The 26,300-nt window shown below is 41.0% G+C and overlaps 1 protein-coding gene across 6 annotated transcripts; it reads right to left on the minus strand.

Moving 5' to 3' along the window:
- Nucleotides 1-4,849: 4,849 nt before the first annotated feature.
- IRF4 (interferon regulatory factor 4) lies at nt 4,850-24,294 on the minus strand. Of its 6 annotated transcripts, none has more exons than XR_007152274.1 (9): nt 22,570-24,161; nt 21,118-21,304; nt 20,176-20,264; nt 19,319-19,463; nt 16,978-17,085; nt 14,331-14,684; nt 11,435-11,547; nt 9,128-9,529; nt 4,850-5,729 (listed from the first exon to the last, which is right to left on the minus strand). XR_007152274.1 is itself a non-coding variant. In XM_047859521.1 (9 exons), exons 2-9 carry the CDS (start codon nt 22,783-22,785, stop codon nt 9,386-9,388), a joined length of 1,356 nt encoding a protein of 451 aa, XP_047715477.1. In that variant the 5' UTR covers nt 22,786-22,841; nt 24,186-24,294; the 3' UTR covers nt 7,629-9,385. The 6 variants fall into 6 exon arrangements, 5 of the variants coding, with proteins under 5 accessions (XP_047715477.1, XP_047715476.1, XP_047715474.1 ...); XM_047859521.1 differs by lacking the exon at nt 4,850-5,729 and adding an exon at nt 24,186-24,294 and having other exon boundaries at nt 7,629-9,529; nt 22,570-22,841; XM_047859520.1 differs by lacking the exon at nt 4,850-5,729 and adding an exon at nt 24,186-24,253 and having other exon boundaries at nt 7,629-9,529; nt 22,570-22,846.
- Between the last annotated feature and the right edge of the window lie 2,006 nt (nt 24,295-26,300).

Here is a 26,300-nt window from a genome sequence, read left to right on the forward strand (position 1 = left end):
CAAAATATATTTAAAAACGTATACAACTCAACACCAACAAAACAAATATTCCAAATAAAAATGAGCAAAGGAGAGGCACCTGGGTGGCTCAGCCAGTTAAGCAATGGACTCTTGAGTCATGATCTCATGGGGCATGAAATTGAGCCCCAAATTAGGCTCCACGCGTGGAGACTGCTTGGGATTCTCTCGCTCCCTCTGTCTCTTCTCCTCCCCTGCTCCTTCTCCCCTCCCCATCAAAATAAATGAATAAACTTAAAAAAATGGGCAGATTTTTCTAAGAATATAGAGATTTTTCTAACACATACAGGTGACCAGTAAATGCATTAAAAGATATTCAATATCTTCATTCATCAGGGAAATGCAAATTAAAAACCACAATGAGATATAATTTTGCACCTCTCAGAATGGCTAAAACCAAAAACATAAGAAATAAGGATTGGTGAGGATGGGGAGAAAAAAGAATACTGGTACACTGTTGGTGGAAATGCAAATTGTGAAGCCACTGTGGAAAACAGTATGGACATTCTTCAAAATATTAAAAATGGAATTACCATATCATCCAATAATTCTACTATTGGATATCTACCCAAAGAAAACAAAAAGACCAATTTGAAGAGATATATGCACACTATGTATATTCCAGTATCATTTACATTACATCAGCCAAGATATGGAAGCAATTCAAATGTCCATAGATAAGATAGATGAATGGATAAAGAAGATGTGATATACATATTAGAATATATATATCACATATACATGATACATATATATAGGAATATAATGGAATATTATTAAACCATAAAAAAGAATGAAATCTTGCCACTTACAACATGGATGGACCTAAAGGGTACAGTGCTAAGTGAAATAAGTCCCAGAAAGACAAACACCATAAGATTTCACTCATATGTGGAATTTAAGAAACAAAGTAAGTGACCAAATGAAGAAAAAACAAAACCAAACAAAAAACTAGACTCTTAAATACAGAGAACAAACTGGTGGTTGCCAGAAGTTGGTAGAGGAGGAATGGGTGAAATAGATACGGAGGATTAAAAATACACTTACCTTGATGAGTGTTGAGAAATGTATAGAATTGTTGACGCTTTATATTGTACACCTGAAACACAGCACTGTACATTAACTATACTGGAATGAATGAATGAATGCATGAGTGAATGAATAAAGTGTTCTTTTCCTTCCTGTTTTCGAGCAACCCCAAGTGTTGCCATTCACATGAAAGTAAACAGTGGAGGCAAAGGCAAAGTGTGGAGCCTAGAGGAGTAAAAGAGGATGGGGGAATGATAGAGGGAAGTCTTCCTAGGGAGGGTGGGGGATGGGGGTGAAAGAGGGCCATAGCTACAGCCAGTAAGCCAAGACAGTGTTCTTCAATAGGATAGCTGGGAGGAGCATACCATTCATCTTGGAGAGATGAAGAGTGGGAGAGAAAGGGCATCCAAGAGGAAGTAAAGACAAGAACCCCAGAGAAAGGCAGGGAAGAAAGAGTTCTTTTTCCCTCCCCCACAGTCAGGGAGGAGCTTCCTGTGGCAGAAAAGATCCACTCATGTGCTGTGCCTTTCCCCTGGAAAGGCAATGAGTAAGAAAGGAAATACACACACATGTTTAAAGAAACATACAAACTTAGAAGGAAATATACAAACTTTTCTGCTTTTTTTCCTGATAACAAAATAAGTGATTGAAGAAATTTTGGAAAATATAAAAGAACACACAAGAAAATTAAAAATTGCTACCACTTAAAAAAATCTCACATTGTTTTGAAACTTGCTTCCTTTTCCCTTAACAAAGTAACATTTTTCCATGTCATAAAATACAAATTTTTAAGTGGTTACATAACATTTCATTCTATAGATGGCCAGTCATTTAGCTAATACCCCTTTGGACACTGTTGGACCTATTAGGCAAATCCATGTGAGTTCATACTAAGGGTCAGATGCTGCTCCAAGTACTGGCTATACACTAGCAAACCCAGCTTCTATCTTCAAGGAGTTATGTTAGGAAAGAAATATTAATAAATAGGCAATTACAATAAAGAATGGTCAGTGTTGTACTATAGACACAGCAAGTACAAATCTAAGTCTATAGTGAAAGTTTTTAAGAAATATAATTCAAATTTTCTTTAACAATATATTTTTCATTTTAGCTCTTATTCCACAAGGATAATGAAAACTCAATCTCAATTCACTTTGTATCTCTTGAGTGGGCACTAAATTTAGCACTGCTTCTTTAGGGCCCAGGCAGGTGGTAGGGGGAGAAAGTGGAGAGGGCATTCTGGTCCTCAGTGTGGTCTCCACTCAAACACATCCTGGGATGCCCACCATCCAAATGGTCACTGGTCCACACAGGTTACTATGGGGTTCTCCTTCAGTCCTTCCCCTCTGCCATTCCATAACCTATGCTTCATCACTATTCCTTTCAACAGACTTTTCTCAAGTTTATTTGTCCCTTAAAGGCTCTTTTTAAGAGGCAGTAGATATTTTTTAAACTTAAATTCAAGTTGAAATCCTAACATACAGTGTAGTCTTGGTTTCAGGAGAAGAACCCAGTGATACATCTCTTACATATGACACCCAGTGCTTATCCCAAAAAAGTGCCCTCCTTAATGCCCATCACCTATTTAACCCATCCCCCCCCAACTCCCCTCTAGCAATGCTCAGTTTGTTCTCTGTATTTAAGTCTCTTATGGTTTGCTTCCCTCTCTGTTTTTATATTATTTTTCCTTTCCTTCCCTTATATTCATCTGTTGTGTTTCTCAAATTCCACATATGAGTGAAATCACATTATCTATCTTTTTCTAAATGATTTTTTTACTTAGCATAATGTCTTCTAGATTCATCCACATTGTTACAAATGGCAAGATTTCATTCTTTTTAATTGCAGAGTAGTATTCCATATATATATATGGAACACACACACACACACACACCACATCTTCTCTATCCATTCATCAGTTGATGGATATTTGGGCTTTTTCCATAATTTGGCTATTGTTGATAGTGCTGCTTTAAACATTGGAGTGCGTGTACCCCTTTGAATCAGCATTTTTGTATCCTCTGGATAAATACCTAGGAGTGCAACTGGTGGGTCATAATGTAGTTCTATTTTTATTTTTTTGAGGAACTTCCATGCTGTTTTCCAGAGTAGCTGCACCGCACCAACAGTGCAAAATGGTTCCCCTTTCTCCACATCCTCGCCAACATCTGTTGTTTCTTGAGTTGTTATTTTTAGTCATTCTGACAGGTGTGAGGTGGTATCTCATTGTGGTTTTGTTATTTTTTATCAGGGAGATGCTGAAGTCTATACATTCATTTCTTCTCATTCTTCTTCTTTGATGCTCAATCATCTTTCTCTAGTCTGGAGTGGGAGACCAGAAATGGTGAAAGAGTTTATCTTTCTTAAATTCCCAGATTTCTGAGTCCTATTTTCCCCCCAGAAAGAGTATCTTTAGAAGAAAAATGCCAGAAGTAGACAGGCAAGTTACTTTATTTCTCCTAATTGCTCGGCAGTAGGCAAAGGGGAGAGTGTACATAGTGGGGGTGCTTTTTTCAATACTCCAACAACATGATTCTTTACAGATCCAAACAGAAGGTACAAATAAGAAAGCCTCCTGTCCTAGTTGTAGGAGGTGAAGGCATGCTTCCAGCAAGAGAAAATGTCATCGCTAAGACTTAGTGGAGAAAAGGGGGTTAGCCAGGTGACCAGGTAGCAACAGAAGTCTTCAGGAGAGAGAAGAGGTGCTCTTGGGCATTGCAATAGTCTGGCAGAACTGGAATGTGAAAACAGAAAGGGGGATGACAAGAAATAAAGGTGGAGGTTTCAGATGCATTTGTTAATTTTCTTCCAGGTAAAGATTGCTATGGAAACCTGACTCAGGAGGAGAGGGGGAATAAAAGGCATAGGAAGTTATATTTGCTGGTACAATTCTCTTTAAAACTACCATCAAGCCCAGGCTTATGAAAAAAAGGGGAAAAAATGAGAATTGTAATTTACCTAAAGTAGAGACACAACAGCTTTTCAAGAATAATAAAATGTTCAGGGGCGCCTGGGTGGTGCAGTCGGTTAAGCGTCCGACTTCAGCCAGGTCACGATCTCGCGGTCCGTGAGTTCGAGCCCCGCGTCAGGCTCTGGGCTGATGGCTCAGAGCCTGGAGCCTGTTTCCGATTCTGTGTCTCCCTCTCTCTCTGCCCCTCCCCCGTTCATGCTCTGTCTTTCTCTGTCCCAAAAATAAATAAATGTTGAAAAAAAATAAAAAAAAAATAAAATAAAAAATAAAAAAAAGAATAATAAAATGTTCATAACTGAACTCTATGGATTCCAAACTTTTGAACAGTCACTCAAGAACATGGATAAAATGAACATTATAATAGATTATGACAGACAGGTGGTCTAAACAAAAATGGCAGATCTAAAGACTGCCATATGCCAACATATTGCCAACCTGGCAGGAACAGGGGCCACTGAAAGTGTTTTCTGATATCTATAACACCCTAGAATTCATAACTCTCTACTAATTCAGAAGAGATTTATCTACCTGAGTTAATTTAGGTATAGACTGTCCTAGAAAAAAAAAGATATTATGACCCCTGGGGTGTCTTTCCAAAGAGGTGATGTAGAACTTGATGATGTTTTTCTGGCATTGATAAACACTGCCAGTGCACTCTATATAAAAGTATGTGTTTGGGGCGCCTGGGTGGCGCAGTCGGTTAAACGTCCGACTTCAGCCAGGTCACGATCTCGTGGTCCGTGAGTTTGAGCCCCGCGTCAGGCTCTGGGCTGATGGCTCAGAGCCTGGAGCCTGTTTCCGATTCTGTGTCTCCCTCTCTCTCTGCCCCTCCCCCATTCATGCTCTGTCTCTCTCTGTCCCAAAAATAAATAAACGTTGAAAAAAATATATTAAAAAAAAAAGTATGTGTTTGTCAAGACAAAACTTGCTTTAAGAAAACTGAACTCAATATAGTCAAATTTGCACTATGTATAAAGAAAGGCTTATAAACATTGGTACCTAAGGAAGGCGTGAAATTACTTAAGAACAAGTTCAAGGGCTCAAAATCCCTTTGAAATTTTTTTTTAGACATAAAGAGTTGATATATTATTTGAAAAAAAATCCTGCTTATATATAGTGACTCAAGTTCATTCATATTTGTTGAGCAGATAGAGCCCCCAAAAGCAGTATGATTGTTTATACTCCCATTAGCTCTATTTGATTAGCACCTAGAAAATTCAAAATTATTCTGAACTGGTATTCTGGGGCTCCTAGATGCAGATTACAAACATTTCTGACAGTTCCACAAAATTTTTGGCTGCAAGGCTTTTAACACCACAAGCTGCAGCCCTGTCCTTCTAGTGTTCCCAGTAGACTTGTAAGCAGTTGATAGGTTCTTTTTCTACAGTTTTATGTTATATTTCACATTCCGGATGCTGGTTAACCTACATCCCCTCCCCTTTAACTACAACGACAAAATCAAAGAAGCAATGAATATAAAAGGAAACATTAACAATTTCCTTGGGTCTACTAGACCTTTTAAAATACACAAGGGAGAAGAGGGAAAGGATTGTTCAATACTCTCCTTAGATGTGTTTCCATGGGCTGGAGAAACTGCCGTATGCTGGGACAAGTTTTGCTGGCTTTTTTTAAACAAGCAGAGCACTTTGCGATCTGATTTTATGGACCCATACAACAACCAGGAAGGAAGCAGGCTGCTGCGGCAGCCTCTCTGAAAGAACACAACAGAAGGAGGAAGTATTTTAAAAGCTATCAAGATGAGTGTTTAATAACACACACACACAGCTCACAACAGATTACTTTTTTAAAAAGTCTTTATAATAAAATTCATGCATGATTATATACAACAATTGTCCATGAGATGATCTACCTAGTTCTCCAGACACCCTTGCCTGGGAGGCCTAGCAGCAAGATGGAACCAACATAACTTTGGATTGAAGTCAAGGGGCTGCTTGGTCCTATCCACTTATACAGATGGGGTGCAGCAAAATGAACCCCACTACCCATTAGGTTTCTTCCATCTCAAAGAGTCTAAAACAAAATATGAGTTTATATTGGAGGAGGATTGGCCTGCTGACCTTTCTTTTATCTTTCACATCTCCTCTTTCTTCTCCTTCACTTCAACTACATTTCACATACAGGCTTTCCTGAAAGCAGTGAAAATAAATACCAAGAAAATTGACCTTCACTGCAATCATGTGACAAACTATTTGCCACCAGTTAACAAGAGGTGGATGAGAACACTGACATGGAACAATCTCAAAAATGGGGCTATGAAAAAAGTAAATTGCAGAACAATACATATGGCACAATGGCCCTATTGTAATATTTAAATCGATGCCAGTCAATTATAAACTAAGGAGATACATAGAAAAATATGGACCTTAAGGAAGCTCACCACTTCCAGAAAAACATTCACCTGGAGAAAGGGGAGAAATGTGATCAAAGAGAAATAACAGGGGGGTTGAACTAAAAGAATTTTTGCTAAAAATAACTGATGGGAAGAAATATTGATGTTCATGGGTACAGCCAACACAGAAGCAAGGATTCTCTTGGGATGCATGTCCACCTGTTGCTCAGCCTCTTAAGCAAAAACCCATGCCACACCCTGCACCAGAGTTGTCCAACTCTGGGGTTTACATACAGTGACATGCAAAGAAAACCTTGTTTAGACCCTAGCCCAGTGTGTGCCTTTTTCTAAACATGAACCTGGGCATATCGGTGCTTTGGTGATAACCATGTTGTTCTGCTGCTCATTCCATGCAGGATAAATTTTATCTCCCAGTAGAACAGTGTCTCCTTTGCTCAAAGGCAATAGTCTTGCTGGGTTTCTCTATAGGGTGCCCAGGACTGAGGGGGTTCCAAGGTTTGGGTTTTAAATGGGATGGTCACCCTGGTTCTCTATAGTGTTCCAGAAGACATCAACTACTGCCCAGTTCTACTAAATCCAAAGAACAGGAAATAAGCCCTTAGAACATGCACCTATGAGACTTACACATTTTTAAACCTTGCCATCCGAAGCTTTTTAGCATAATAAATGCCTAAACTCTTCTATAGTATCTTCTACTGAAAACAAACTAAATTCCACTTTGCTAATCCCACTTCATCAAGTCAAGGAATGAGTCAAGGAATGAATAGTTGTTCATTTTCAAAGTTCTGAGACCGCTGTTGGGGTTCTTCACCCTGATTATTTCATAATTCATTCACTAATGCCCACTCTGGATTCTTCCAAATTAAAAAAAAAGCCAATGTAGATGAGAGTAAAAATAATAAAAGGTAAAGTGGCCCAAGCCAAGAGCATTTTCCAGAAAATTTAACTCCAGTGTTAAAGCAGCTTAATATTAAAAAAAAGAAAGAATGAAAAAAAAAAGACAGTAAAGAATACACAACAGCATTTGAAATCAAGCATCTGCTTGGAGAATTCAGAAGACAAAACAGCCCTGGGACTGACACCATAGAGCTTCTCTGATGTGCTGGGATGGGGTTAAATATTCTCCAGGGAAGAGGGCCACACACGTGGGGCCTGTGTCACAGCCATTCCTAATTTTGTTTCCAATTCGTCCTTAGGATAATATACCCTAAAACATTTTGCATCTATAAGATGTATAAATTACTGCAATTCATGAAGTATAATCTGCTGTCCACGTGTATTCATTCTTAGTGGCTGATGAAATTCCATAAACTATGCTACTGACTGCACGGTGGTGGAGTTCTATGACGACAATGCCTCTAAAAAGAGTGAGGTAAATCTGTATTGTTAGGTTAAAAGAGCACTGCATAAAAGTGGTTGCAAGATGATTCTATGAGGTTTTTTTGAGCTGATGCATATGTATAGAGAAATGAAGTGTACTGGAAGAATAAGTCAAACTCTTCTTGAGGATATTTCTAGGGAGAAGGATTTGGGCTGCAGTAAAGAAGGATGATGTGCTTCATTTTTGCCTGTCTATACTCTTTACATTTTCCATAGTTAATATGTATTATGTTATTATTAAAAACTCCTTTTAAAAAGTTAAAAATATAACATTCCAATGCTTCATTGCTTACTAAACTGGATAAAGGCTATATATAATCTATCTAATGAAAGGGATACAGTTTGTTGAGTGATTTAAAAAATATAGATTAGAATAAGAGTGGTATATGTTTGAGAACTATCAAGTCTTTTGCTGGGCCTGAAGTAATAGCAATTTTTTTGTAGTATGATAAAAATATCAGTTGCCAGCATCACAGTCTAAACATCTGTACTTTTCCAAAACAATCAACAAGGAAGTGATCAGGTTTACTTAAGCAAGTAAAGGTCCTGTTAAACCATATTGGCATGAGGAAGCATATAATATACAAAATAAGCAAAAACAGCCCACTGAGTCTGCAGTTATGCAATCAGTGAAATCCTGTCATCATCTTTCCTAACAGAGTTCACCAAATTGAAAAGCATCGGCTCCTCCTCTTTAGTGTTGTCATGGATAACTGATAGCCAAACAAAACAAACAGGATAAGAGGGGAAATGTCACCGAGTTTCAAAAATATATCTTTAGTATTTGGATTGTTGATATTTTTTTCTTCTTTAAAGAAAAAAAGTTTTACCAATAATTTCTATAGAATGACAGACAAAAAGACAAACAAAAAATATCTTAACCAGTCATTATGAGATTGTAGAACAGACAAAAATATACTAATCAAGTGTAGCACTAATGCTTTTTGGTTCCACAAAATACCAACTGGCTTCCAGGGGCATTCAGGAAGATAGAGAAAATGGAGGGACAGTGTGAGGCAGGGCAGGGAAGCCTGTCATAGGGTGAGACCCAGGCCAGGGCGGGGGTGATGAGCCACCCCAAAGCTGGAGGCCCCGTGGTCCAACCTCGGTCAAAGATTCTGTTCCTTTCTATTAGCAAGCATTTTCTACAAGAGCAACATCACCTATGTGCGTTAATACATTTCTTTTGTAGGCAGAGTCACCTCAAATTTAGATATTACTTCCCTGAGAAATAGTACAGCACTTAAGTACTTTTATCCTTCTAATTAGTGGTAAATATTGAAGACAAGTTTTCTCAGTTTTAAAGCAAGAAATAATCCACATCAAATTAAAGATATCATTTAAGTAAATGTAAACACCTTCTTTGGTCAATTTTCACAGTAATTATCAAAGATGGCAGGCTACAGAAGACCCTGAAGACCATCCTTCCTTTTGGAATAAGCTCATCTGTCATTTACATGGAGCTGGTTTTTTACACTCATTCTCGCTGAGATTCTCCTGAAGTGTTGAACTGAAGCCCCAGTTTCCAAGTTTCTCAAAAGAAAAAGAGGGAGTTCAATCAGCTGTTCCTGTCAAAGTCAGATGTTTAAATGAAACAAAATCACTTGTCTTGGTTTTCATTCTTGAATGGAGGAGTGGCGAATAGATCTATGATAATCCTCTGGACTGTTAACATGTTCAGGTAAATCATAGCCCCTCAGGAAATGTCCACTGTTTTGCTGAGCAAAATAATATAGTTGTCTGGCTAGTAGAGGTTCGACCTTTAAAAAGAAATTTTAAAAGATATTTTTGAAATATTCTTTTTAACATCCTATAATTGGCTTATAATTAAATAACTCAATATCTGAAGGTATGGTAAAGTTAAATCCAAAGGTAAGTGCTACACACATCAAAACATTCTGAAGAAGTAACTTTTTGTTAGTCTTTACACATACTAACCTTTAAAAAGATTCTCATTCTGGGTTTTAACTGAAGCTAAAGTCAGAGATGATACTTTTAAATCAATAGCCACTTAAAATTTATGTTTAAGCCTCAGCAAATCAAGTAAAATGGCCAAATTAAAAGGAAGTTTGAGATGATTAATGAAGTTTGAGATAATTCAAGATAATTTAGGCCAATGAGTTTTTCACAACCACAGTTTGACAGGGATGAAGGTGTAAATCCTGAACAATTTACAATTCTTGGGTGACTTACATAATTTGTATATTTCTAAACCTAAAATAAAGGAAAACAAAAGGAGCAAAATCAAACAACAGCATTGCTATTATGGGGAAAGAGAGGTTAATTAACCCCAAATTCATCTTGTTTGGCTATTTGTGTGGTTCACATTCACTAAAAAAAAATTCAGCTTTCAGCATTTCCTTAATTTACAGCATCTAAGAAAACTGAATAGTTTGTCAATCAACTAAGCCATTAAATTGAGCCTTTCTGTCATTTGAGATATAGAAACTTAAGCATAATTCATATGAAATACCTAAAATAAACTAAATCCATAGTAAAAAGGAGTATGAACTCCTAGGTATACACATACCCATTTTTCTTTTCCATACCAGATAACTCCCAGAGACCCACTATTGCCTCAGAGGAGAGCTAGTGCATCCAAAAACCCCTTAAAATCAGACAGATGCAGGAGTTTTCCACCAACTTTTGAAATGTTATTTATCAATCCCAAGTATATTTAGTCAGGTGTTAATAAGATATCAATTATTGTATCAATTACTGGAGAGAATTCATGACAAAGCTCTAAAATATATAAAGACCATATTTTTGTTGGTTGGTTGGTTGGTTTTTGATTTTACAATCAAGAGGCGGGACTGTGTGTTTAAAATTAGTGTGCTATTTCAGTTTTCAACAAGAAACACTATCAGAACTAAAATATGACCTGAATGTTTTTATTATTTGTTATAATTTTTTTTATTGCCTGGACCCATTAATAACTCTCAAAGCTAGGTAGCAATATAAAGTTTTCAGATTCAAAAATGTTAGGTATTCAAAACTCTGTTTCCTGTGGCAAATTTATTCTAAATATGACCTATATAAACCTTTTTTCTTTTCTTTTTTATGAAAAAGATGTTTACTTGGTGCAGTTCAACCTGTTTTCAACTCTGCTAGAGAACATTGCAGTGGTCTGGTCTACTTAAACTCCTTGAAAGAGCCTCCTCCAAATAATACATGGCCCTTGGTTTCCACTAGTTAAATAATTTCTAAAAATCCAGATATAAAATAGGATTTGGAAAACTTTTGGAGAAACTGCAAAATACATAAGTCAGTAAATAGTTTACCATTTGGGAAAACTTCAAGTGAAGATCAGCTAGACAGCATTTTAAAAGCAATATTAAACATGGAGAATTTTAAAGGGCAACTATAACCACCAGTCCTTTTAGATCCTTATAAAATGAAAATAGGACAATGTCTTGATCAATACACAAGATGGAACAAATAAAGCCCATGTTTGCAGGTTTGTGATTAGTAGACCTCTAGGGCTGGGAAAAACAAATGGGTCTCTGGGCTGTGCTCCCTGCACCATTCACTGGGCCCTGCTTCCTCCCTCATAATTTTCCCAAGTTACTTAACATTTACTTTTCCTTTGAGAATTTCCTAACTGGGACCCTGCCCTTAATTAAAAACAGGGAAATTCAATCATTTGAATGTGGCTAAATACTCACGTGAGCAGTGATGAGCTTCCTTTGCCTCTGAGGATCTGGAAACTCTTCCCCAAAGCACAGAGTTACCTGGAATCTTGGCAGGGGACGGCCATGGTGAGCAAATGCTTGTAGCTCTGGAGAAGCCCCACAATAAAAAAAAAAAATTAACCTGATCAGAAACCATCACTGAACAGGACAGGTTAAAGGAGGAAGCAAAAGTTTACCATTGATCTGGAAAACTAAAATAAGAATGAGTATTCTTTATTTCTCTAAGTGGGGTTCTTAACTTTTAGACCCCAGATACAGAATTTCATCTATATGTTCATATGTGTGCTTTTCCTGAGAGGGGTCCAGCTTTCACTTGATTCTTTAGGGGAAATATGCCCTGCAGATTAAGAACCTTGCTTTGCAGCATTGACCCAAGAGAGGGACCTTTCTGTGACTGAGGCATCACTGAAAATCTTCACATTATCTTGGAGACCAAGCACCAGTTATGGGCGTCTGTGTCCTACTTGGCACTAAGCCTAAACTGTGGGACTTTGAGCTGACTTCTTGCCTATCTTCTGGGACAGACATTGATTTGAAATGAGAAAGGTAGTGATGAAGCACTAGGGGTCCCCACTTTGTGGATATGTATATCCTGAAGGCATGATCCCTACCCTAAGGATTCAAAACAGAGACTGAGCACTGTGGAAACAACACGTGTACAATCCCTGACATTGACCCATGTCCCTTTGCCCACATTCAAGATGATTCTTATGCCTCTTGTGGCTCCTATTCTTTCCTTTCCACTAGAGTTAAATGTCACCTCCACAAAAGAAAACACACACGGTTGCTGCAACAACTTCTGCAGAACAGTGTGCGCATGCATCTTGATCAGATATGCACCCTCAGGCTTTGCCTTTTGGGGCTGTCCCTAGTAGTTTGCAAATCCTGAATGGGTAGATATCAAAGATCTCCACTGTTCTCTTCAACTGAAGAAAAGTTTCTAACTAACTCACTGGACTGTTTGACTTCCTGCTTTTTTTTTCTTCCAGAATTCAAATCAAACCTAACTGACTTAGTCAGAATGTGTAAAAGGCATTCACACTACTGAGGTCTGAGACTACACCTACACAAGCTAATCAGAGTGGCGAGTTGGCACAATTCTCCGAAAAAGTTGTGCCTCAAGTGCTTGATAACATGAGAACATTCTGTGGGAATCCTTGATTATGCAGAAGCTGGTCTACCTAGCTGCAGTTTTTAAGTTCACAGGTTCTTCCTTGAACTTCAGTGAATACTTCAAGATAGGAGGTTGCAGTGAGCAAAAAGCACAGCCCTTAGTTGCAGATGAAGAAAAAACAATTCTTGCTCGCAGGTAAGTATTAAATTCTAAGCAAGTGAATTCACAGCTTGAGGATGTTCATAGCTGGTCGAATATGCCTTCCTTCTTCTTGCCTATAGAATGGGAGGATTCTACCTTCCTAAAACATACAAGATGAGAGAAACTCACAGAAGCAAGTGTCATTCCCCTGGGACAACTTAACTAAAGCCCTAGCCCTGTGGCATCTTCTGAATTCAAAGAGACCAAGATTCACGGTCTTGGTGAGGAGATCTATGAGGAGATCCAACCCCATAAGGGCTCTTTCAGACTTCACTGCAGATATAAGAAGTACAGACAAGATGACCCTTTGTGGTTCTTGACTCTTCCTTGGGTGCCCACCATGATTACCACAGGGGACCCCAGGATGGACAAAACCAGTCACAGTGCAGGCTAGGAGCCAGTTCTGCAGCTCATAGAGAGGAAGAGGTGTTCAGGCCCACATGCTTTTCTCACCTTGGTGCTGCCTCGGGGAACCAGAAACTCAGTTCTCCCTCTTCCTCTTGTCACACATCTTAGTCAAGGGTTAGTCATATAGAGACATATTTTTCTTGGGGCACTAAAGAGAATTTGATGAGCCTACACAAATTTGGGCAACTTAGACCCAAAAGGCTAAGCAAATGTCAACGGTGTCAAAGCACATAGATGCTTTATATTTTTATTTTAAATGAATTGAATCAAGAAGCACATTCAGGGAAAGTAAATTCACATGAAAATCCAAAGACATAAGTATTTCTGAAGGGGTACTTATAAAAGAATAACTTAAGGATAAGATACAGAAAAAGGTGGAAGGGAGCTAATGGAACACCTTTCTCCCTCCAAAGGAAGCATCATCCATATAGATAGCTGAATGAACACTCTGGATGAAACTTCAACAATAATTTCACAAAAGTGGTTTCACAAAAGCCAGCCTATGGCTAATTTAACTGTTATGAAATCAAACCTAGAAAAACAAAACTTACTGGTTTTAGAAAATATGTTTTGAAACATGCATATCATAGAGATAACTCAAATCCTTCTCATAATTTCCCTTTTGCAAAATCAGTTCCACATACTCTATCCTTGGTCCCACCTGCTGGAAGGCATCTGCATAGGGGTAACACATCTCAGAACCAAGAACATTAACAATACACTTCTAACCTTTATGACTTTCCTAGGAATCTTAAAAAAGCTGACACATCAGCAGACATGCTTGCTGAGATCATACTACCAATAAAGTGTGAACTTTATTAGTCAGTGACAATTGGTTGAAGACCAGAATTTTAAGATATCAGCCTGAACCACAATGCCCTTGAGCAATCTCCCTCCTCCTCACACCCCTCTGCTGATGGAGAGGAGCAGGTGGTAGAGGCAGAGGTGAGAGATGAACAAACAGGAAATCTATTTTCAGATCATGTTGGCTGGGCTCAGGGGTTAATAGAAGGAAGACCTCTGTCTGGTGTGGGAGTGACCTTCTGTTTGAACCACTGTGGCAGGCACACTGTCACCCCCTCTATTCTGTCTCTTAGGCTCACAGGTGTGGGATGCTCTATTCTAACAGATAATTTGGTGTATTACCTGCTAAAAATTGCTGTGTGTCAAAGAGCTTGCAGGTCTGGTCCCTCTCCAACTTGTTGGGCCGGTCACTGCACAGTGCCAGGGGCCCATCCCAGTAGATTCTGCTCTGGCATAGTCTTTTGGCATAAAGCCCATCAGGGGCCATCCACAGGACCACACCCCTTTCCAGGTGACTCAGAAGTTTCTCAATGTTTTTCCTCTGGCCATTGTCCTCTGGGTAGGGGAAAAGGACCTGGTCCAGGTTAGTGGCGTCATAAGTATGCCCATGGGAGATCCGACACCCTTCAGGGCTAGATGTGGTTAGCTCTTTCACCAGGATCTCTCGGTAGTACAAACAGATGTGGAGTCGACAGTCTGTAAAAATAGAGATTTCAAAGTCAGTGCTAAGGGACCAAGGAACATTGGATACCCACCAGGATGCCAAACTACTCAACCAGAACATGTTTATTTGATACTCCATAAAAAGTAGAAAGTTCCATAGTGAAGGAAGTGTAGGAAATGTTACATGACCTCATCTCCCTCCTGGAGTCACGGATAGTGACCAATATTAAAGAAATCCTGAAAAAATCTATTTAATGTTATTGAAATCAGAATTTTCCAAATTTATGTGACCATAGATATTTTTGTGGAGAGGGAGCACCCCTTACATTAGTTTTCTGCACCATATGTTTGACTTGTATTAGAGAGCATCACTCTTACGAACTTTCCATGTCATTGTTTTCATGATGATGATAGTGGTCATGACAATTATGTCTAAAATACGAAGTCATGTGCCACTGAACAAAAATTCCTCTTTAAGCATGGTGGTAAGTTTTGATTTTGGAGGAAGTAAACCCTAAGTTAAATTTCTACTAGCAAAAAGAATATAATGATGTTTCAAAAAATAAACAAATATTTTACATCTGAAACTGTTCTAAAATATCAATATGATGTCACTTACATAAAAATACATATATACACACATATACATATATGTATGTTGAAGTTTCAGGAAGTATAATGGGAATGACTTTTTTTTCCATTTTTGCTTTCCTGATTGTCAAGTTAGTTTTTATGCTATATGTGTACGACTTGTATAATAAAATTAATTCATGTGGAAAGAAAATAATCAATAAGAAAAACGTTCAAAGGCTAAAGTCCCAGTAGGTTTTCAAAATCTCCCTTGAAAATAACTGCTTTCTAAAACATTAAACAAGATGAGTTCACTTACGAAATTTTTCTGATTTCAGAACCTTCTTCTGAAGGTTTCACAAACTGGAAGGACCAAGCTAGGTTTGCAAAGGGCCCCTTAACTGAAATGTAAAAGGGCTTTATGGAAAGGCAACAGTTACCCACCCATAACTGTATGGGATTTCAAATGAATGGGAATTGCAGTTGTCCAACAAATGTGCTCAAGGTTGATAATTAATCTGTATAACGCATACCAAAAAAAGAAAAAAAATCCACAAAACCCTCTTATTCCTCAATGGCAGGTTTTGAGACTTAAACAACCCACATCACTGTCTCAATTCTCCACTTCAATTTCTGCTGCTGTAAACACACTAGCTGAGAGTGAGCTCAGACAGCGTACCTTGATGACAGTGAGTGTTGGCCATTTGAGTTGACTTTCAGGGCAGGTTTCATTTCATTTAATGTCATCAGAAATCACAAGTTCCCAGTGATATAAATAGCTGTTTATTTCCTACTTTTCAGGCACCCACACAAGTCTTAGGTGCTGAAGAGAAGGGTTAGAAAGTTTCTAAAAACAGACACAACCCTTTCTTTACAGTAACATCTCCCCTCCATCATTTAGGAGCATCTAAGAAGAAAGGCAGTAAGCCTCATTCGGAACTTCAGAACTGAAAAGAAATAAATGGTTAACCTGGAAGTGAGAAAGGTGTCCACAACTCCCTGAAACCTTGAGAATTTATATTTTCTATATCTGATTTTTAAAAAGCCTCAGGGGCAGTTGAGAATTCTGAAGCTTAAGTTATTTATTTTTAATATAATTACAAGTCCCATTTTAAAACAATCCAAATGTTATCTAAAAAATAAATATACACATACCACATATGTTTAGTAAGCTTTGAGGTGATTTCCTTAAAATAGGCAACATCTCTGAACTGCAGGGAAATTAAACTTTAAAAATCAGATCTAATCCAAATTTTCTGTAGGATATGTCAAATTTCAGAGGAAGATCTCAATGCCAAAGAGGATGACCTATTTGCAGCTAAACCTGGAAGGATGATCAGCTTTTCAAAATGAGAAGTCCTTGTGTATTTTTCTAAGAAATCATACTACATTGTGAGAATGTTGGCTGAAGAAGGGCCCTTAGTATGTAAAGCTGAGGTGTTTGCATATTTCTGGAAATTCAAATAGATGTCAAATGGAGACCTTAAAATGACTCAATTCAAGCCAGCATTTAGAATTGGCATCAGAATAGCAAGCTGGCTTCTTAGTGCGAAGTTTTCTAATGATGTTCCTTATTCACACAAGTTGGGAGTCAGATGTGTATACACCCACTTGAGGCCCCAGATGGAAGAAAGCCAGTGTCCATGGGCTGTACTCAGGGACACCCCCCCCAATCAAATCTGCCCCAAAGTGAAGGTGGAGTCACAGCAGAAGCCAGCCTCCTGGGGGTGCCTCTAGAACAGAACGCTGCACTCACCTGAGAGCGCCAAGGCTTCAGCAGACCTTATGCTTGGCTCTATGGGGATTCCGGGGGCCTGGGACTCAGGCGGGGCACAAGCATAAAAGGTTCCTGTCACCTGGCAACCTGCATTTGTAAATAAGAATCAGATGATGTCTAAACAGAATCTGTCCGACGCATTGGAAGGTCTCCTCTCCCTGGGATATGGCCACTCAGCCCCTGAGGGGTGCACCAACCCTGGGAGGGATGGGCCAAGGGCCCTCTAGAACTGACCACTGGCATTCTGAAGGAACTAAGACAAGATGAGGTCCAATCAGAAAAAACAAGACTGAAAGGGGAAGGAGCCTTTCACAGCTTTGGAAGGAAACTTGGAACAATCCCTCTGTTATTTTTTCTTTCTTTTTTTTTTAAGTTAGTTAACACCTTCATCACCTCACATAATTGCCATTGTGTGTGTGTGTGCATGTATGTGTGTGTGTGTTGCATACTGGGAACATTCCAAATCTACTCTTTTAGGTGCTTTCAGTAGAATAGAGTATTGTTAACTATAGCCATGTTGTACTTTAGATGTCCAGGACTTATTTATCTTATAATTGGAAGTCTGTACCCTTTGACCAACATCCCTCCATAATTACCCTGATAAACAGGGTAACCTAGGCTCAGAAAGATTTATTCCTGTTCACGTAGCAAGTTCACAGTAGAGTTGTGAGCTCAGGTGTACCTGAGCTTTGATGCCAAAGAGCCCAATTAAAAACTTACAAGTTTGTTTAGTTCACACTTATTTAGCTTTCTATTTCTGGGTTCAGGAGAAAATTGAACCATGTCTCTTGGCAGCCTGGTAGTTTTGGGTCACACTAAACATTAATAGAGAAATAATATGTAATAGAACCTAATTTTGTTGGCACTTCACTTAATGTCACCTATGCTTCAAAATATATCTACCTATTCCATATTTTTGTATAGTTTGAGGAATTGCCTTGTTAATAAAGTTCTTAGTTCAATAGAGCCTGATGCACTAGCCATAGGTCTGAATTTCAGAAACGAGTTAGCTAACTCCTCCACTGTGATATGGAAAACAACCTTTGCTGCAACTCACTCTTGAAAAGCTAATAAAATCAAATTCTGAGCTTTTTTGTAAACATGCCACTCAATGCAAATTTTAAATGATGGTAAACCTAAACATGATTAGAAAAACAGATTAAATTGTGAAGGACCAAATATTCCTAGAACATACAGAAGGACTTGAGTGTTTATCTGTCTCAGGATTTCTATTTAAATAACTAACTCAAAAGTCCTAAAAGCTTGTGTTTTGCTGTATTCAATATACTGTGTGAAGTTTTCTCTGTTCTTAGTGATTAGTACTTCCACTGAGAGATCTCATTTTGATGTCTGGGGAGCTCCTACGGGCATGGGACCACATCTAATCCAGAGTGAGCAAAGCTCTTTGGGCCCTAATACCAGCACTAATCACCTCCTGGAGACTATTTTATGTTTGTAGTATTTATTCATTACATTCTTACTATCACCTTTAACCCCAAGAACAACTATAATGGGTGCACTATTGTTTTTTTTTTAAGTAAACTCTACCCCCAGTGTGGGGCTTGAACTCATGACCCCAAGATCAAGAGTCTCCTGCTCTACCAATTGAGCCAGCCAAGTGCTCCATGGGCACACTACTGGTTAAGAGAAATATACCAGCTCAATAATCTCCTGGTGTCCCTATAGAGGGAGTGCTTGGGCACAGCTATAGTATGGAAGAAACAGACCAGTGAGATTATGTGGCCCTGTCAACATTAAGGGACAATCCAGGAGGGAAGACTAACAAAATCTATTACTTTTTACCAAGGACTATTTCAGGGAGGATGAAAAATGTTACCCTAACCAACAGATAATTTAAAAACTACAGCCAACCAGTTTGATATCTGACATCTTCTGTCTTAAATGAAAGACTGGCCTTTGGGGTTAGGAGATCTGAAATTAAACCCCAGCCCCTCACTTTCACTGGATAACTTTGGGCATTACTTATATTCTGTGTGTCTGTCTCAAAAATGTGGGGCAGTTTTTAACTGCCTGGGATGGATCTCTGTGATGTTTAAATAAGATCTCACGTAAGGCAGTTCCCAGCACAGATCCTGGTGCAAGCAGGCCTTGGATTGCTTCCCCTGAGGGCCTTACCATCCTGCAGGAAAGAGAAAACCCTCTCTCCACTGCACATGAGGTCTTTCCTAGCAGCTCTGAGAAGGGGAAAGAACTGGGGTACTGCTCAGAAGGACAGATCAGGAGAGAACAGGGCTCTTTGGCCCAGATTGTTCCGCTGGGTCAGCCACAGGCATAGGAACCAGTCCAGCACACTCCTTACCATTTTCACAAGCTGGGCCTTGCCAGTGGTGGCTGCGGGGTCCAAACGTTACAGGACATTGATATGGGATTTCTGGGTGAGGCTGATCAGGGACGTACTCCCTCCAGCTTCGGTCATGGGGTGGCATCATGTAGTTATGAACCTGCTAAAGGAACATGAGGGAGAAGCTGAGATGAAAAGCAACCAGCTCGGCAAAGATCAGTTGGTTGGTTCTGGGAAAGAGCGGCAGATTCTTTTTATATTCAAACTCCTCACAGAATCTCTTATTTGGCTGACAGCCAAATAATTTTATCATCTCAAAAGACTTTGGAGTGAATAGCTCATCACACTAGGTGGAAAGTAGCCATAAAGAATTAAAAAGCACAATGAAGACAGTGTTATAAAGTAATAACTTATGTAAAGCTTCATCATATGGTTAAACCTGGCACCAAAAGTACTGCAGGGAAATTTCCCTTCTTTTACCCACCAGAGTGAATAAAACAGAGCTGCAATTCACATCAGAAAAGTCTGAAGAGATCAGCTGCCCTGTGGTTTCACATGATAAAGCACTGCTTCCAAAAGTTTCATCTTCCACAACAGATCTGTTTCCCAGATTTCAGAATCACTAGAAGTCTCTACCAACAGGCAGATACACCTACCTCTCCTCTCCTTCAGACCAACACTAATAGTAACACCAGGTGGAAAGTGAGATATTCATCCAGTGATTGGGAATTTGGTTTGGCTAATTGACTAATAGCAAAAACAAAGTGCTGCTGTTTTTGTTTGTGTATTTTTCCTGCTATGTGGGATTAGCTTGCTCACATGGCCTCACCCAGACCCAGCCTCCCCTTCTAGAACCCCTGCATTCTCCACCATACCTGAGCTGGGAGTGAGGTATAAGGAGCTGTCATGGTGTAGGGGTGGCTCACGGTCATCTGTGGGTCCTCCAGGGTGAGCTGCTTTGCTCCTATGTATTTGAGCAAAAGACAAATGGCAAAGTGTGAAAAAAGGAACCATCATAACTAAAAGTGAAATCTTAGAAAAATACCCAAGAGTTTAATTCCTAGAATGCATAACAGTGTTGACAAATAAGGCATTTTTTTCCAGCAATTACCATGGGCAATTACTTGTTCTGTCCATTAAACTGGTTTCTACAAGGTCTGACTTATGTAGGAAAGGTAGAGAAGGAGATGAAATGCTGTGTGTGAATGCACCTTGTCACATAAAGAGCTCCACCAGCAAGATGTTCCATAAGTGAAGTAATTTGTATGGCTAGTTTAAAATGCATATTTTTGGGTTCTACTCTGACACACTGGTCAGAAACTTGGGAAGAGAAGTTCTGAATTTCAATAAGCATCCCAGCTGACCACAGTACACTCTAAAAGTTGACATTTTTTACTTAAAATAGTAACAATATACAGATATATGTATGCTTCCTTTCTACAAAATGGTTAACCATGAAACACTGATAAGTAAAGATAAAGCTTCAAACAAGTTTTCTGTTTTTTGTTTGAAAAATTTGGCCTATATCTTACATCGATAGAACTAACTGAAAAATATGCACACACAGATGAACACACATGCATAGATATACACCCACAGGTATAGAGTTGGAATCTGAGAAATATCCTAACCAATACCACAAGAATTTCAATTTATGGCCCTGAGGACTTGGCAAAAAGCCTGCCGGGGTTGAACATGAGGCAGGAGGCAGGCAGGCTATTTGAAATATAATAGACAAATCAATCCTCAGAATGAAATTAAGGCATTACAAGTGTGTGGTTGTCTATATTCTGTGACCCCAATCCAGGAAGTCCCACCTTTTTTTGCACCCTCAGGAACAATCCTGTATACTTTGTAGGGGTCTGAGATGTCCAGCTGGCTTCTCTCAACCAGTTCCTCAAAGTCATTGCTCTTGTTCAAAGCACATCGTAAGCGTGTCTTCCAGGTAGGAGGGTCTGGCTTATCTATGCCTTCTCGGAACTTTCCTTTAAATAGTGCCCAAGCCTTGTGGGAAAGAAGAGATTAAAAAGTTAAAATACAAGTCTTAAAAAAAAAAAGAACCTGAGAATTGTATTTCTAAAGGAAAGAATGATGCTTAGGTGCCTTAGATTTACACTTTTGCTCAAAACATGGTACAAAAAGACACCAGGTGTACTCTAGGCATAATACTTTTCACCTTGGACTCTATCATTGCTGACTTCAAGACAAGTGGTTTGAACATTAGGTATTTATAAAAGGTAGGTGAGATGTGGAGGATCCCTGGAAAGGGGCCCTTATCAGCCCATCCCCTCAGTATCTGAAGTGAGTTACACTGGAACTAGGGGCAGAGTTGTGGGGTGAGCTGCTACCCATAGAGTATGTCTGAACGGTCAATCTGAGGTATTCTGAGAGCAAATTCCTGAGGAAGTCCCCTTTGCCTGCTCTGCCTGCAGGTGGTGGGGCTGGGCCCCAATGCACACTTCACTGGGTAAACTGCTCTAGGGGAAAACAATCATCACCACACACACACACACACACACACAGAGAGAGAGAGAGAACTAGAGAAATATGTGTATGTCCATGTCTATGGAGAGAGGCTTGAAAAGAGGGAGTCAGAGACAGAGAGCAAGAAACACAAAGAAGGACCAAAGAGAGTTAAAAGATAGAGACAGTACCAGAGACATTGAACTAAAGAAAAAAAATCCAGAAAGGTCTCCATAGAAAAACAGTGAAACAGAGAAAGACAGACAGACATACTGAGAGGGACACGAAAAGAGAGGTGGACTCAAGCACATCTAAGGGTGTTCACAGAAAAGAAACAAGACAAAGAGAGACACATGCTGACCAAAGAAGGCAAGGAGGTATCCAGAGGTACAGAAAGAGAAAATCACAGAAATGCAACCAAGAACACTCAAGTCAGAGTCCTTGGACTGCTGCTCTCCCCAGACTGAGCCTCCAGACATTTATTTCCCTGCTGCTGGAGCCATCTGACTCTCTGTCTACTGCTCATGCCACACGCTCAGGATTGGGACCTAGTCCCCCATTTCTAAAAACACTACAAAGGTTGAAATCTCTCTCCTCTCAAGCCTTCTGCCAATTGACTGCCACCTGATGCTCCCGGACCGCCCGCCCCGCGGGTCTCATTCCATCCCGTCCTTCCCAGGAGGTTCCCTTTCCTCTGAGAACCGTCAGGCGCCTACAGGGTTCGCCATGGAGTCTGGGTTAGGGACCCACCAGGCTCCTGGGGCCTTCCCTCCACCCCCACCTGGGGCTTCCCTCGTGCTAGTAACCTTGAAGAGGGCGGCGTCCTCCTCGCGGTTGTAGTCTTGCTTGCCCGCGTGCTTCCAGGGGATGCGGAAGATGCTTTTCTCCTCGTTCTCCCACACCAGCCCTGGGTACTTGCCGCTGTCGATCTGGTCAATCAGCCACTGGCGGAGTTTCCCGTTGCCGCAGCTCACCGAGCTCATGCCGAACTCTCCGCCTCGGCCGCTGCCCTCCAGGTTCATGCCCAGCGCGCCTAATGTCGCCCTCACGCGCCTAGGATCCGCCTCCTGCTCTAGCTCTGCGCTACAGAGAAGAGGGCCGGCCTTTAGCCACCGTGGAACAGCGCTCTGAGCACCCTTCTCAAACCTCTCTGGCATTGACCACGAGGCACTGGAGTCTCTGAGGCAGCTAAGCGCGCTCTATAAAAGTCGGTGTTGCCAAAGGCCCCTGAGAGAAGGCACCCTGTCTCATCCCTTGGCGCGTCCGGTATTGCAGCCCCTCCAGCGTGCCCCCAGCGTAGTCCATCCTCCTTCCCCACCTTCTGGACTCTCCATTCTTGTTACACATCCCACAAGCCAAACGCTGCCCAGGCAACACAACTCTAGCCCTTGTGCACATTGCAAAATCCAGCCGCCACCAATCTTTGGCACCGTTTGCTTGCTCACTCTTAGTTCCTGCTCTTCTTTACCCATTCCCAAACCGTTGCCAGTCCATTCCTCCCTTCGTTTTCAGTTACCACTCTCTACCACTCTCCCATTCACATTCCCTTGGTGGCCCCCGAGCGCCACGGATCTCGCACGTGGGAACGTCTGCAGTTTGGACGTTCTAGGTGCTCAGTACCAGTTAACTCTTGCCTGGGCCTTCTCCTCCAGTACCTGCGCTCTGCCTCAAGAGTATCCCTGAGCCCTCTGCAGCTAGCAAGGATTAGTGGGCCCTGGGAGCAATACGCGGCTGAGACCCGGGTCACGACCAGGCGAGCGGCGCACCCAGGTAGATGAAGATTCTGGCGCGCAGAGCATCAGCAGGACCCCGGAGGCCAGCAAGCGAGAGCGGAGGCGGGGAGGGTGCCGGGAGGGTTCTCAGAGGGCATGGGGTTGTGGCAGCAGAGCGTAGGGCCCTAAGTGGCCCAAATTTGGAGCTCCTCCTCCACCACCACCAGCCGGGGAAAAATGCGCGGGAGGCCACAGTGAGTTTGGGCCCTTCAGGGCCACAGGATAAAGAGTCTGAGACTGAAGTCTTGGGAGTAAGGGGATGTCCCCTCTCAGGGAAAGCCTGTAGTCCTACGTGGGTCCTTTCGATGGTCCCGCCTCGGGCACTCCTGGGGCCCTGCCAGTCTCTTTATCCCATCCCATCCAGCGCGTGGCCTCTCCCGGGCTTGGGCGGAGCAGGCCCACAGAGTGGTGAGGGCAATGCTTGGGCATTGCACCGTCTGGCCCTCCACGGAGCTCCTACAGAGGCCCCGGGGCCCAGAGCAGAAGAGGTGAGAATCGGAGCTCCCACAAGGGGTATGCTCCCTCCCTCCTCCTAAGCTGGGTTTCCCTGCATTGCCCTCGATATGAACCCCGGGACCTCTAGTCTCACGTTCCCGGTTCTCTGTAGTGCCAGCCTCACAACCGTGCTCCTGCCCGACCCCAAACCTTACCTCGCCCCAAACTCGTAGCTGAGGGCAGCAGTGGGTCCCAAGTTCAACTGTTGAAACTAAGTATCGGAGATGGGAAAGAGGAACTTTATAAAGCTTAAAAGCCCCGCTGGGGAGGAGCCTGGGGCGGAGCTGGGCGGGTACCAATGCGCCTGCCGGGTTGGGGCGAGGGGGGCGCTGTGAGTGAAGACTGGGGCCCCGCGGGAGAGTCCCAGGGCCAAGGATAGAAGGAGTGTGTGTTGGAGGGTCTGGTGCCGCCGCCGCCGCCAGGCTGGAGGCTTTCGCGCTGGCTGCGACCCTCGTCGCGCTGTGAGCGGAGAGCGCAACTCGAGTGGGGCGTTCGCAGCCTGGGGGACTGTCACTTGGGGCGGTTTCCCGCAAAGGGCAAGGCACTAAAATGGGGACCCCGCCTCAGCGCCAGGTCCTGCGGGAGGCCGATTAATGATAACTAATAACAGCTAAACGAGGGCGATGTGGTTAGGGAGGGAAGTTGCGGGGGACGTGTAGGAGCGGGAATCTGGTGTGACAGGGACTTCACCTGCAGAGTATGTAACCAAAAACGTAGGAATTGTCCACATTGTAGAACGGAGGGAGGGTGGGAGGCACCCTTGGCATCGCAGCTTTTGCTGACAGCCCTGACCTCCTAGGTGTTTAGAGAACATCCTACTCATTAAAAAGAAAAAGAAGAAAAACATGGTTCAGATACTTTGAACAATAAACTGTGGCTCAAATGCTATCTACATGTTTGAAATGCTTACAGACTTTTGTATCTATTATATTGCCTTGAGGTGACTCAGACAGACAATGGATAGACCCCAAAGTCAATTATGGCAACATGAATGAGTTGGGGGAGGAGTCTTGAAGTATCCAAACACTTAATTGCCTCTGGACTTCAGTTCACCTTAAAATGGCATAGTTTTAACCTCAATCTGGTAGGAAGCAAATTTCTAGTGGGTTATAAATGTCCAGAAAAGGAATAATATTTAAATCGAACTGTGATAATACTCAATTTTCCAAGATATCCTTAATGTTAAAATTAAACTCCCTGCACCTGCCCACTAAGCTTTCACCAGAGCATCTTGGATGCTTCCAGCATGTTTATGTACTTAGCAATTTCAGGTAAACCGTCAGATCACTGGTTTCTATATGATTTTAGACCACCACCACCCTAGGTCAACTTGCAACTTTTGAAAAGCTTTTGATTTCACTTACTTCTCAGTTTTTCTCTTTTCAACTTATATATATGGTCAATGTCTCCTACTCAAAGATAAAACTAAGTTTAGTCTAGAGCAAAACAGGCAGTGAGACACAGATTCAGTATGCTTTTCCTACAACTAAAAGACTTTCTCAGAAATTAACAGGATGCCATATTTTTATTCACCCAAGCAATTTTCCATTATCAGAGTCTATGTAATAAACAACAAAGTTGTGTTCAAAGAAAATTCTAGTCACAACCTGTTTTTCTTCCTTTCTTCTCCTTTCACTGATTCATTCAACAAAATACTTTCTTGAGCACATGCTACCTATCAGAGACTGTGGTAGGCACTTAGGATACTTACATGAACAAAGCAAAAAAAAGGTCACTGTCTTCATGTTGCATTACATTTTAATCAATGGGTTACTTTTTCTTAAAGTGTTCTCAAACAACAGACAGAAAGAGATTGCTAAGAATAATGGCAAATGAGCTTTTTGCATTTTTCTACACGTGTCCTCCGTGCCAGGTTTAGAAGTGCAAAACAATAGTCACTGCATGAAACTTTCTGAGACTTCACATCTACCTTGCTGTAAAATGTGATTGCTAATCTTCAACGCCATCTTCTGGTTTACTCATTTGTCATATTGATCTGCTATTTTTTTTTATGATGAGAATACAAAGAATAATATATGCTAAACACTAAAACTCTTGATGTCCTCATTACCCCTGGGAAAGGGAAGGGAGTGAACAGGTAGAAGTTGCCAGTTACTCACCAAAGGCTTACATCTTAGTCATAGTTGAAACAAAAATGACAAAAGTTTTTAAAGTTGAGCAACCCCACCCCCCATACTACTTGAGAAAATCAAAGGGTTCTTTAATAAAAGACTAGACATTTATTTTCAAAAGTCACAACTTGTTAAAAA

Source organism: Prionailurus viverrinus, chromosome B2 (assembly GCF_022837055.1).
Source record: "Prionailurus viverrinus isolate Anna chromosome B2, UM_Priviv_1.0, whole genome shotgun sequence".
Lineage (NCBI taxonomy): Eukaryota > Metazoa > Chordata > Mammalia > Carnivora > Felidae > Prionailurus > Prionailurus viverrinus.

Coding starts and splice junctions, on each gene's coding strand:
- IRF4 (XM_047859517.1), bottom strand. CDS start 22,920: ATGCCAGAGAGGTTTGAGAAGGGTGCTCAGAGCGCTGTTCCACGGTGG. Junction 19,464..20,175: donor ATACCTCACTCCCAGCTCAG/GTATGGTGGAGA, acceptor ATGTTCCTTTAG/CAGGTTCATAACTACATGAT. Junction 14,685..16,977: donor TGAAGCCTTGGCGCTCTCAG/GTGAGTGCAGCG, acceptor CTATTTTTACAG/ACTGTCGACTCCACATCTGT.